Raw genomic sequence first — 12,623 nt, 5'->3', positions numbered from 1 at the left:
TGTGGCAGAGCAAGAATCGTTGCTGTTGGTTTTCACAGTCTGGGAAAAGAGATATTTTTCAAAGGAAAGCCCTGAAATGTGTTTGTGGTGTTACATTCTTCCATGTCTGACTTCCTCTGCCTTTTGTACCTTGGCCTACCTGCACTGATCCTTGTTTTTATGTTGCATGATGGGACAGTATCCTTCAGGTAAGGCTATATGTCTCTAGAGCCAGGAATACCTCAATTTATTCTAGTGTCTCATTTTTCCATCCTCAGATAGACTCCCCAAATCGGCCCTGTTGCATAAACACGGGTTACAGTTTATTTGGCTTCTGCTCTTGGGGGATTTTTGTTGATTTCCAGGTTGACTCCCGAGGCGAGCATAGCTCTTGAGTTCTGCTGAGGAAGCAAAACCATTTTCTCTGCAGCAGAGAGCCAAGCCGTGTGTGGTTTTGTTCGGTATTTTTGTAGTTGAGCTCGATCCGAGAGGAAGTGGAGGCCGCATTTTCACTTGGTGCGCAGCGGATGGAGCGGCTGCGCCCGGCGGCAGGAGCCGCACCTGGCGGGCCGGGCCGGGCGGCGCAGCGCCCTCTGCTGTCCCGCCCGGCTGGAGCGGCCCCGCCGGGGCCGAGCGGGAGCTCTCCTGCCGCTCCGGGAGCTCTCCTGCCGCTCCGGGAGCTCTCCTGCCGCTCCGGGAGCTCTCCTGCCGCTCCGGGAGCTCTCCTGCTCTGCTGCTGCTGCCTCCATCCCTGAAAGGAACCGTGAACTGCAGCCTGGAGGTCTATGTGCTTCTCCGTCATTGCAGGGAACGGTTTTATAAACGAAACAGTGGACTTTTACAACAGACAAGCTTTAATACAGTAATCAATATTCTGATAAAGACACAAGCTTCTATTAAAATATAGCCTAATAGTGAAGTGTAGCAGGTAAAAAAAAATTAAAAAAATGTGCACTACAACCTGTGTTCAAGAATTGCTGTTCTGAGAAATTAAATCCTGAAAATAACTAGGTAGAAACAGTCCTTATAATATCTCCTTCAAATTTACAGGATAGTGACCTTTTCTTAACTTGGAATGCAGTCTTTAGTTCAGATTTTTGTGAACTGAATATCACTTCGTAATCTCCAATTGATTTTATTCAAGGTAAGAAAATGTTACTTTTAAAGACATCATGATAAAGAGATTGAAAGATTTTTAGAGAAGAAACCTGCAGTATTTTTAGTTGGTGTCAACAAGTTCTGTAGAAACTTCAAGCACAGCTAATAGTCCTTCTGTTATTATGATATGCTTAATTGACTCCCCTTTTTTTGTTTGTTTGATTATTTGTTTTCTTTTTTTGAAAAGGTAAGAGGTGTAAACTTTGAAGCTGTTTTAAGGGTGGAAGAAGATGAAGCTAACTCCAAAAGAAATGCTTCAAAAAGAGAAGTAGAAGATGACTTAGGACTTAGTATGCTTATTGATTCTCAGAACAATCAGTATATCCTTACTAAGCCCAGAGACTCAACCATTCCTCGTGCTGATCATCACTTCATAAAGGTAATAATTTTAGAGACATTCTTGTCATTCACTTTTGGATTTAGTGCCACAAGTTTGCACGTCAGTGCTACTTGGTTGGAGTGAGTTATAGTTTCAGCATTTGTCTGTCTGAAGTTACCCCAGCATTCATGACTCCCCCAACTATGGTGATTCAGCCATGTCTTCCCTCCTCTTAGGTTTGTCTTCACAAGACTGATCATGATGCCACTCTCTGTTTTTATTTGGCTTCTCTTGTTGCACCTTTGGGGCACTGTCCCTTCTCTCAGACTGCAAAGTGTTAAAGCTACTGCTGTGCTTAATAAGCCACTTGCATGTTGTCAGTAGAGAGAATTTATCTGGTTGTGCCTTGTGATGAAAAAAGGGATACTGAAAAATACATACACATGGTAGAGGTTTGATTGTATTTCTGCTTTATATAGAGTAACTGGATTGGGGTTTTTGTTTTAATTATAAAACCCAAAACAATTCTATTTCACCATGTTTAAATGCAAGGTATCATTCCAACCAGGAAATTGTCTACTTTCTGTAATATATTTAAAATATTTATAAATTGATTTAAAGTCCCCAATTACTTAAGGTCAGTACCTCATCTGCTTCACCTAAAAAATTGCTGTGCTTACATCTGCAACAGCACTGAGGTTAATTTACAGGGTTTTTTTCTTTTCACACAAAGTAGTCTACATTTAATTTTACAGTGCTACTTGTCTTTTGAAAGATAATAGTCTTCAATTTTATTCCAAATGTATGTGTCTTTTATATTAATGCCTTTGTAAATCTTGCCTTCTTAGGATATTGTGACAATAGGAATGTTGTCTTTGCCGTGTGGCTGGCTGTGCACAACAATAGGATTGCCAACCATGTTTGGATATATCATCTGTGGAGTACTCTTAGGACCCTCAGGACTAAATAGTATCAAGGTAAGTGTGCAAGTTAGTTCTTGACTGATTTAATTCATTGAAATCTTTAAAAGTAGTTTTAAAAGGATATGGTATTGCCAGCCTCAAATGTAATAAAAAAAAAATTCCCAAACCTGAACCTTTACAAGAGGAGAGCTTCAAATTTTATGTCTTTGAATAATTTTGTTTTCAATCGTTTTTTATCCTATAAAATTATGACAAGTGTTGAAAGTGAAAACTGAAGGTTGTGTGTTGTGAAAGTTTTATGTCAGGTGGATTGTTTTTTTCTTTCTTTTTGATTTTAATCATAAAGCATCACAATTGGGAGCCAAACTATTTAAATGACATAAAATATACAGAAACTTGCAAAAAGTCAGTGTTGACAATGGAGGAAGCATTTAAAACAAATAATTTCCCAAGGAACATAGCTTGCCTTTCTGGAGAGTTATTTTGCACCTCTGTAGTGCTTTCATCCACCCTGGTCCCCCTGTTCTTTTCCCAGTCCCCTGCCCACATTCCTGAGCTCTTTTGAACCTTTTTAGCTCCATCACGTGTACCCTGATTAGTGGCTGCTGTGGAACTGTGAGCTGGGGCTGGCTGGACACGTTTCCATTAAGGGCTCTGGTGTGCATTAACAGATTGGCCAGCAGGCAAAACAGAACACATGCTAGGGCTGCACAGTAATGCCTGCTTGAGTTGCATGTGTCTGCTGCATTGATATCCATGAAACCACTTGGAACTTACTGTCTTTGAAACATCTGCTCCCTACATGGGCTTCTGTTGAGAATGATTGTTGAGCTCAAAAGCAGGGATTAGTAGAAATTGTAGGATTTTGTTGATCTTGTATTGGAAGAGATGAAATAATCTCAGTCTCTGTGCTGTACATAATTTCTGGGTTGAAAATGTCTGGAAAGTTTGATCACTTAGACTGAGAAACAAGTCTGTAAGCTTGGCATGAGAAAGAAACCCAACAACAAATTTTCAGGATACTTACATTGAAAAAGATTATGTGGTCAGAACAGATATAAAAGAAGTTTCTTAAGGACAGTTTAAGTGACTTGCCTTTTTCTTGTGAAGCTGTGATTATACATTATTCACCTGGATAATACTCTTGTTGACTGGGTCTCTTTTGTTTGGTCTCTTCGCCATTTCCTAAAAAAGTTGAATGCCTGAGAAGGCAGGCAGATTCTAATCTGGCAGAAAAGTTGGTTTCCATCCTCACTTCCGTAATTGATGATAAACCTTGTTTTCTTCTACTCTGGCCTGTAAATACATAGAAAAGAAATACTAGGATTTTAGAATAGAATTGACTGTTCCAGTCAATTGCATGAACACTTCAGCACTCACCAAAAGTTAGAGTATATTGTTAAGGGCATTGCTTAAATGCCTCTTAAACACTGACAAGCTTGGGGCATCAATCAGCTCTTTAGGAAGCGTGTTCCAGGATTTCACCACCTTATCACTCCTAATGTCCAGTCTGAACCTCTCCTTGGGCAGCTTAGAACCATTTCCACTCATCCTGTCAGTGAAAACCAGTGAGAAGAAGAGCTCAGCACCTCCCTGTCCAGCTCCACTCCTCAGGAAGCTGTAGAGAATGATGAGGTTGCCCCTCATCCTGCTTTTCTCCAAGCTGGGCAAACCCAGAGTCCTTAGCTGTTCCTCACAGGACATTCTTTCCAGCCTTCCACCAGCTTTGTCCTCTTCTGGGTGCATTCAAGAGCCTTCACATCCTCCTTCCATGGTGGGGCCCAGAACTGCACAGAGTGCTCCACGTGAGGCCCCACCAACACTGAACACAGCAGGATAATTTTGGGTGACTGGTGATGCTCTGTTTGATGCACCCCAGGATGGGCTTTGCTCTCTGGTGTCTCACACTGAGCCTGCTGTTCACCAGAACCCCCAGATCCCTCTCTGCAGGGCTGCTCTTCAGCCACTCCTCTCCTCATCCATACTTGTGCCTGGCATTACCCCATCCCAGGAGGGTCAGAATCCAGCCTTTTGAATTTATTTGTTAAATAATTTCCTCCCATTAATCATTGCCTAATGCTCCAGAGTATTTACATCCCTCTGCAAGGCATCTTGTCTCTCAAAAGAGTGAACAGCACCTCCCAGTCTGTTATCAGCAGCAAACTTGTGAGTGGTGTGTTCACCTCCTCCCTTCTGATCATTGATACATGTCTGTATCTATGGAACAGAACTGGCATGAGAACCCTGAGGGTACACACCAGTTGCCAGCCAGAAAAATCTCTATTTTTCTGTTGTGATGAAGACCACCACCATTTTTTCTGCTGTTGGATCCTTCTCTCTGTTGCACAAAGGCTGGTTGGTAATTGTGCTGGTCTGAGAGATGGATGCATGGAGCCTGTAGGATGGAGAACCACAGCAGCCACAGTCTAGCAGAAAGATTATACCAATAGACCAATAAAATAACTAGCAAGAAGTGGCTTGTGGAATGCAAGCCTTGGAGATTTAGTAGTACATGCATAAAGCATAGCCTATTTTTTTCAATCAGCAAGAAAGCTTACTGTTAAGGAAACTTTCCAGTCTGACCATTCACAAGGCTCTCTGCCTTCATCTTCATGCTCTTGGTTATCCCAAAAGTTGGTAGTTCACTGGCCCTTGTTGCAGGCTCCCGCTGAGAGTTCAGTCTCCATGTCAAATCTTCAGCTTGCCAGCCAAGCCACCTGGATCAGATGTATTCCCTTCCCAAGATCAGTGCCCATGTGCACATTGGGTGACCAGCACTCTGCCACCAAGCTACTGCCTAGTATCAGCCAGGGGATGGGAAAAATTGCACTATAAAGGTGCTCTGGGGATTTCTGATGTCATATGAACAGCAAGTGAACTACCTATGGAAATGTAATGAGAATCAATTTGTTTTGTAGTGTATTTATATTGTATAAGTTTTGTATTGTGTATAAATTTTGTATTGTATACAAAATTTATAATTTTGTATTATAAGTTGACTGCTGTGCACTGATTTCTTTTCTTTTTTTTTTTTCCTAAGTCTATTGTACAGGTGGAGACATTAGGAGAGTTTGGTGTATTCTTCACTCTCTTTCTAGTTGGTCTGGAATTTTCTCCTGAAAGATTAAGAAAGGTATTTTTTTATAATATCCCTGCTGGGGATTTTTATAATATACCTGGGATTTAATTGCTAATTACTGAAACTGCAGATTTCAGTTATATTTTAGATTTTTACACACTCCCTACACTACACTGCTGTAGCTTTGTACATTTTTGAAAAGACATATGTGACATCTGCTTCTGCACTTTGGAAAAAACAGAATGCATTATTTATTCAGTGTCTCAAAAAAAAATTACATTTACTCCCTATTTTAGTAAAACAGTTTGATTACTGGAAAAATCTCTCACAGTTTGGCAGTCCATCTCTGCTTTATTTTAACATGCAGTAATGTGCAGTTGCTGTTATGGAGTGTCAGTGATGTTTGCCATTCCTATTATAAAAAAATCTGAAAGTTTAAGTACTCCATACTGAATTGATGATACATAATCTGCTGGCTCATAAACTAATTAAGCAAGTATGTTAACACAATCTGGAATATTAAATTATGTGGCCACCAGAATTCAGCAAAAGCGGCAAGTTTCTTTTGGTCTTAATTTAAAAAGAAAAAGTTATAAGCAAGCTAGAATTTTAATAGTGGAAAGTATGGCTACAAATATGTGAAGAATTGCACTGTGTGATCTGTTCCTAAACTGATGGCTGTGAGTTTATGGTACTAGAAAGCTTTAATGGAAATATGTTATAATTAATGACCATTTAGCTTAATCTGCAGTTTCTAGTCCACCTAAAGTCCAAGATAAAAATCAGTAACTCAAGGGTTCCTAAACTGGAGTAGGTAAATTGCTGTTTCAGATTTGCTTCTGCACTAGTTTGGGGTGGGTTACTGGTATTGGTGACTGATTTCGCCACACCCATTTTTCCTCATCTTAGAATCACGTCCAATAACTGATCTTTCATTTGGTAATTTTAATGTATTTCAACCCATACTGGACCATTTCGCCTGTATTTTGTCTGTGAGCTTTGGGAAATTCACCTGGTTTCTGGCAAGGAGTCTCTTGGGGGAGAATGTCTACTCAGTGTTGTAAATTGGGAGTAGGTGATATAGTGTGACTATCCATTACTCTGTGCCTCAGTACTACAGCCCCAAATCATGCATCTTTAACTGCTTATTTGCAATAAAAAACGTTGTAACTTAGCAGTGAGAAAAGTGTCATAAGATCTTATTTTCTTCCCAAGGTATGGAAAATATCTTTGCAAGGACCCTGCTACATGACAGTTCTGATGATTGCCTTTGGTTTACTGTGGGGGCATTTGCTCCAAATTAGACCAACACAGAGTGTCTTCATTTCCACTTGTTTGTCTTTGTCAAGCACACCACTGGTGTCCAGATTTCTTGCAGGTAGTGTTCGAGGAGATAAAGAAGGTAAATATGACTTTAAATATGGACTACTGTAGTATCTAATAAAATTTGAAAGTTGACTTTGTAATATTACAAGAGAAGCTGGTTAAAAAATGAAAACAAAACCCACTCTTAAGCCTGGTTTACAAACAATCATCCTTATTTAACACGGGCTAGTGTTGTGTGTATTCTTGCCAGGAGGTGTACTTGATTTGTACATCGCCAGTCCTCTTTGGGAAAAGACAATGTAGTACAGCCATTGTAGTACTCTCCATTGAGAACTGACTTTACTGAGTGTCTGGAATCCTTGAACTCTAAGAGGTTACCAGATTAGCCCACTGCTACCTGTCATCAGGGCAGAAAGGTTAATTTAAAAAATTCACATCCTTCTTCAGGAAACAGAAACCGGCTCTCATGGTCTTTCATAGCTAACAGCTTTTCAAATAAGGACCTTCAAGGGCCATATTTCTAGCTTCTCAACTTCTAAATGTTTCCTTTTGAAAGTTTTGACATCATGCTTTCTTCCACTTAAATCTCCCTCATACAAATTGTGTTAAAGTACTCCTCACCCTCTAGAATATTCATTCTAATGCCACAATTCAAGGTGTATATTTTACATATGCTTGCTTGAGTGTGTCTTCAGAATAAAGCATGTATACTCTCAGTAGAGGAATTTCACTCAGTGTGTAACTAGTGTTTAACTGCTAAGCAAAGTCTATGTTTTTATTGTGTAACAGAAATTTCATATTAATATTTTGTTTGTATTTTAATATGTCTTTATAGATACATTTAAATTTACCTACTAATGGGGAAAAAAAGTTCGTAAATTGCTTTGAATGACCTTCAGCTCATTAAGAGCTATATTTGGCTTCCATTTGATTAAGGCTTTTCTAGATTTGAGTGTTTGCAAGCATTCATAGTTTCTGATGACTGTTTCCGTGACCATTTTGCTGGTGTGCAGGGGATATTGACTACAGCAGCGTACTGCTTGGCATGTTGGTGATGCAGGATGTGCAGCTTGGTTTATTTATAGCTGTCATGCCTACACTTATTCAAGCAGGAGTGAGCACATATTCCAGGTAAAAAAAATCATTGTATGGATCTTCCCTCTACCCCTTGCAATTAGTATGTAGATTGCCAATATAAATGTGAAGGCACTGCAGTTAATGTCAGTTCCATGGAATATAGGCACTCTGTTCAGTGAGATTTCCTTTACTGTTCCTGCTTGCTGTGAAGTAGAAACCTGTAGTAGTCATATGAAATTAGTTGTATGAAAATAATCTCTTTGCTATAGCTGCTTTAATCCTGTGTGATAATTAAAATTTTGAGTGAAAAGTTTGTTACTGTAAAAGAACAAGTTAATTTCTTCACTCACTTTATTCCTGCAGGGCACCTTTTTGTCAAAGAGTAAGCAATAGTATTATTGTGCCTTACCTTTGAATAGGAGATTAGTCAATGAAAATCTTTCTGAGTCAACATGGAAGTAAGTTCTAGACTGTAAAAGAGGTTTCTGGGCACTCTGCAGATTTAGTCTTAATCTTGTTTACTAATGTATCTAAATACCTTCCTGATTTGAGCATTTATGGAATTAGGTATTTTCATTTACGGGGAACTGGTTGGGAGGTATGAGAGCACTTGAAAGAAACTTATTGTTTGTTCTTCTCTTCCAGCATTTTCAAGGAAGTTCTGAGAATACTGATCCTGATTGGCCAAATTCTGTTTTCTCTGGCTGCTGTTTTTCTGCTATGTCTTGTTATAAAGACTTATCTCATCGGACCGTATTACCGCAAGTTGCACACAGAAAGCAAAGGGAACAAGGAGATCCTCATTCTAGGGATAACTGCATTCACCTTCCTTATGTTAACGGTAATCTTCTGCATGGATAAAACATTTTTATACATGGGGTAGTTTACTTCATCAATGTCACAAAAGCCATCAAACTTAGTGTTATTGCGTATACATGCACCTCTGTAATTGTCTGGTTTTAACTTGTTTTACAACAACCCCCAGATGTGCAAATGATTCCTGCATTATAGCACAGATGAGCAAGAAGAGATACAATTTGAATGTGAATCAGCTGAAATTCTGCTGTTTAGATCATGATAGCTCAGATCATGATTCCTAAACTGGCTTTTAATACAGCCAGTTTAGGAATCATGATCTTAGTTTTAATTGTAGGCTACTTCATGCATTTGAAAATAATTCAGGATGGGTTTTGAGATACTGATAATGACATTTGTGACATTTGCTCACAAATTTCTTCTCAATACCAAATTCTCAACAGTGTTGTTACTGTAAAATAATCTTCTTTTTGTGTGAGAGACACATTTCGGGATGAAATTAAGAAAGTAGAGAATTCCTTAAGGTTTATGGATTTTGATTAACCATATTGGGTGTAGTTAATTTTCCCCTGAATTCTCCTTTTTTTTTCAATCTCATGTTTCAGCTTTCTGAAAACCTATACTGCTGGAGAGCAGAATGTGACAGTTGCTTGATAATGTTATGGGTTTGACACTCCATTATCCTGAATGTGCAGATTGTTACATCCCCTGAGAATAATTAAGCCAAAAAGTTCCTGTGCCTGTTTTTCTAGGGGTGTTAACTTAGTTACTAGAGTCCAACAGGAAAACCTGACCTTCTTCAGGAAGAAGGTTAAAAAGAAGTTAGTGAGACCATTGCTTTAGTTAGTGACTTCTACTGTGTAAGTTAAAAATTCCATTGCTCTAAACAGCTATTCATATTTCAAATGTGTCCTCTAATAAGAGAAGAAACAAAACTAGTTTCACCCTTTTACTTTCTAACAAGCAAACATTACGCTTGTAAAAAAACTTTAATAAAAAACAGCAAAGAAACCACTGAAGTTGTGTATAATATTATGGTATCTAGAAGCAATTTTACTTTAATTAAAACCATGACTTTCATAAAATTTGGCTTCTTATATCCAAATTGCATTTCAAATACACAAGGAGTTTGTATATGTGACTTTACACAGTACATGTGCATACACACACGTGGTGGGGGGGGGGATATATTTGGGTTTGTTGGATTTATACTGCAAATCCAGAAGGCTTCTTCAGCATTTTCAGAATTCTTTCCTTTTAAAGTTGATGAATAATTTATCAAAGGGAATGCTACAAAGGATACTGCAGGTAACCTCAGTGAACCAGTTGAGATGCTTGATATTCACTGACATTTATAAATTCATTATAGTAATGGTACAAGTTATAGTCTAAACACATAAACTGAAAAAAAAAAAAAAAAAAGTGAAAAAATGTTTGCTTGTTGAGTTGAATAGGTGAACAAACAAATCTTCTGGAAAACCAGTCTTAATTGGTATAGATGCTGTACTTTGTCAGGAATACAAACATAGGATGAGTGATTGCAATCTAAGCTAAAAGTGTTGCATATCTTTGGAAAGGTTGAATTAAAGTTTTTGGACGCCAGGTAGGAAAACAATTAAACTCTAATGGATTCTGCTACGGTCATTCTCCTTGGAAAGCCAAGCCTACATATTGAAGGAGCTTGTGTAATTAATCTGCAAATACAGAATTTTCTGTACTGATGTAATTCTAAAAAAGCTTTTGAAATATAGAGGAGCGATAAGAGAGTGCCTATTTTAGCATCCTTAGCCAAAGACAACTCTGTGGCTCCATTTAGAAAATTTGAGTTGTGTTTTTAAATAAAATCATTTAAGTCACTGTTTGGTAGGACACATTCTTTCCAACACACAGAAAAGAGACTAGGAATGATAAGGTGTTCCTGCCCCATGCATATAGTTACTTATTACATGCTTCAGTGTTGGCTGGGTTTCTGGGGTCCAGCTAAGCTTATTCAGTATTTGGATTAATGTAACACCAGCACATGTAATGCTCATTATATATAAAGTTAATTTATTTTGCTTGTTCCTGTGTTTGAAAAATCTCAGATGATTAATTAAACAAGAATTGCCATTTCCCTGGTGATAAGGGCAAATTGTGTATGGGAGGAAAGAGGGGAGGTGAGACAGAAGAGGTTCCTGTACTGCAGTGTGAGTAAGCAATTTTCATATAAGGATTATCATGTCAGTTAAGGAGCTTTGAGTATGGTTGTGACTTTTGAGCATTTCTGAGCTTGAGTCACTTAGATAACACTGCAACTTGTTACACCTGCAGATATTTTAATAAGACTTGGAGCTTAATATACCCTTTCTGTTCCCAGTATTCTCAGAAATAATTGTACTTCCCCTCCCTTTTATCCTTCAACTAGCTAGGCAGATCAGGGCTGGGAGGTGGGGATTGTGTCAAGTGCCAATCCTGTAACAGTATAGATGACACTGAGACAAAGTTGTGCATCTTTGAATCATGTACCTTGTCTTCAGTAACAAAGGATCAGTAGATCATTATTGTTCTTTCAACAACTCCTTTTCAAGCTTTGAGTTATGCAGATAGCAGTTTGATTGATTGATCGTTTCTTCATTTGTTTGTTTGTTTTAATTGGTGAACTCTTGTCCTGAATTGCAACATAAGGAACAAATCTAACTTAAAACATGACCATTCAGGATCAATGGCCAAACTGGTAGTTTTACCAGGTATTTACCAAGGTATTTACCAGGATGAGCTGAAGAATATGTCAGCCTGAGGATTCAGTGCTGGAGTGTTGCTTTTCCATGTTCTGTATGTACAGAAACATTACAAGGAAAATTGTTTTAAACACTGTCCTGATAATGAAATGCTGTATTGGAAGCCTGTGGAACAACAGTAGTCAGTTTTATTGTTTTTTAAAACTGAAATTGTGGAATGTCGTAAGGGAAATGAAAAAATATAAAACCTGGGCTGACAAGAAGGACAGCAGTTATATTTACATGTTTATAGGACTGTGCATACATGTAGGGGAAAAGTGACTAATAGTTTCACTGCCTGATGGTTGACCTGGGATGCTGGCAGCAAGTGGAGGCAAATTGCCAGTTTGCTTTATATACGAAAAAGAAAATACAGTGATGTTATTGCAGTACTTTACGTATGAAAATGTATGAAGTTTTTCTGCAGTGTCCAGTGGATATCATTACTAGTATTGGAATATTGTTCTTTGCTTGCCTGAAGTACTTCTCAATGGCTAGTAAACTGCTTATGGACTCTTTACTATCAATTAAAGGAAGATTAAGGAAGAACTGTAATCTCAAATATTTTAGTTAATTATTTCATAAAACAGTTGAGATAGAGTTTTTACAAGGTTCACTTAAAATTGTTTCAATTTCCATTACAGCTTCACTTTCTTGAAATGCAACCTTAAAATTCCCTCTTTGCTCTTGAGCAGATATAAGTTACTGAAGCCTGAAATTTCCACCAAAATTTTATTTAATTTTACTGCTGCCTTATCATATTCATTAAGCTTCTGTGATGGTGAAAGAGTAGCTATAAGATAGACATCATTGGAGAATATAAGCAAAACAACTGCTGAACAGATGGTTGAGATTCACCCAGAACACGTTATAGCAGTATGTATATTTCTTTATTTATTGATGTGGTGGAACATTTGAACATAAAAATCCATTATTCTAGTGAAAGCAAACCAGTCCTTTCTGAATTGGAATAAAATGGGACCCTTGAATACAACTCAAAGCTTAGTTGTGCTGAGAAAAACGTGTGAATTGACAGAGTTTTTAATGTAATTTTGACTGAAAAAGCTTTCTGTGACATAGGAGTTGAGAAGAGGACAGTGCAAAGCCCAGGGATTATTAATGGCTAAAGCCCTGTTGGTAAAGGTTGAACATTAGAAATGATGCAGAGAGGGAATACTACATGCTCAATA

At 38.2% G+C, this 12,623-nt stretch overlaps 1 protein-coding gene across 5 annotated transcripts in view; it reads left to right on the top strand.

The window, feature by feature from the left end:
- The window catches only part of TMCO3 (transmembrane and coiled-coil domains 3), a 36,981-nt gene that overhangs the window by 9,721 nt on the left and 14,637 nt on the right, over nucleotides 1-12,623 (top strand). For all 5 annotated transcript variants that reach the window (XR_009276021.1, XR_009276018.1, XR_009276020.1 and 2 more), the window contains exons 5-10: nucleotides 1,325-1,516; nucleotides 2,305-2,433; nucleotides 5,420-5,512; nucleotides 6,674-6,860; nucleotides 7,798-7,915; nucleotides 8,507-8,702. Coding sequence is in view for 1 of the 5 variants with exons in the window: in XM_058825456.1 (XP_058681439.1) it covers nucleotides 1,325-1,516; nucleotides 2,305-2,433; nucleotides 5,420-5,512; nucleotides 6,674-6,860; nucleotides 7,798-7,915; nucleotides 8,507-8,702 (915 nt within the window). In the remaining 4 variants the exon portion in view is untranslated. The remainder of the gene's footprint in view (nucleotides 1-1,324; nucleotides 1,517-2,304; nucleotides 2,434-5,419; nucleotides 5,513-6,673; nucleotides 6,861-7,797; nucleotides 7,916-8,506; nucleotides 8,703-12,623) is intronic.

This window comes from Ammospiza caudacuta, chromosome 2 (genome assembly GCF_027887145.1).
Source record: "Ammospiza caudacuta isolate bAmmCau1 chromosome 2, bAmmCau1.pri, whole genome shotgun sequence".
NCBI classification, from domain to species: Eukaryota; Metazoa; Chordata; class Aves; order Passeriformes; family Passerellidae; genus Ammospiza; species Ammospiza caudacuta.
Note: the sequence above shows the minus strand (reverse complement) of the source record. Positions and strands in the feature narration are given on the sequence as shown.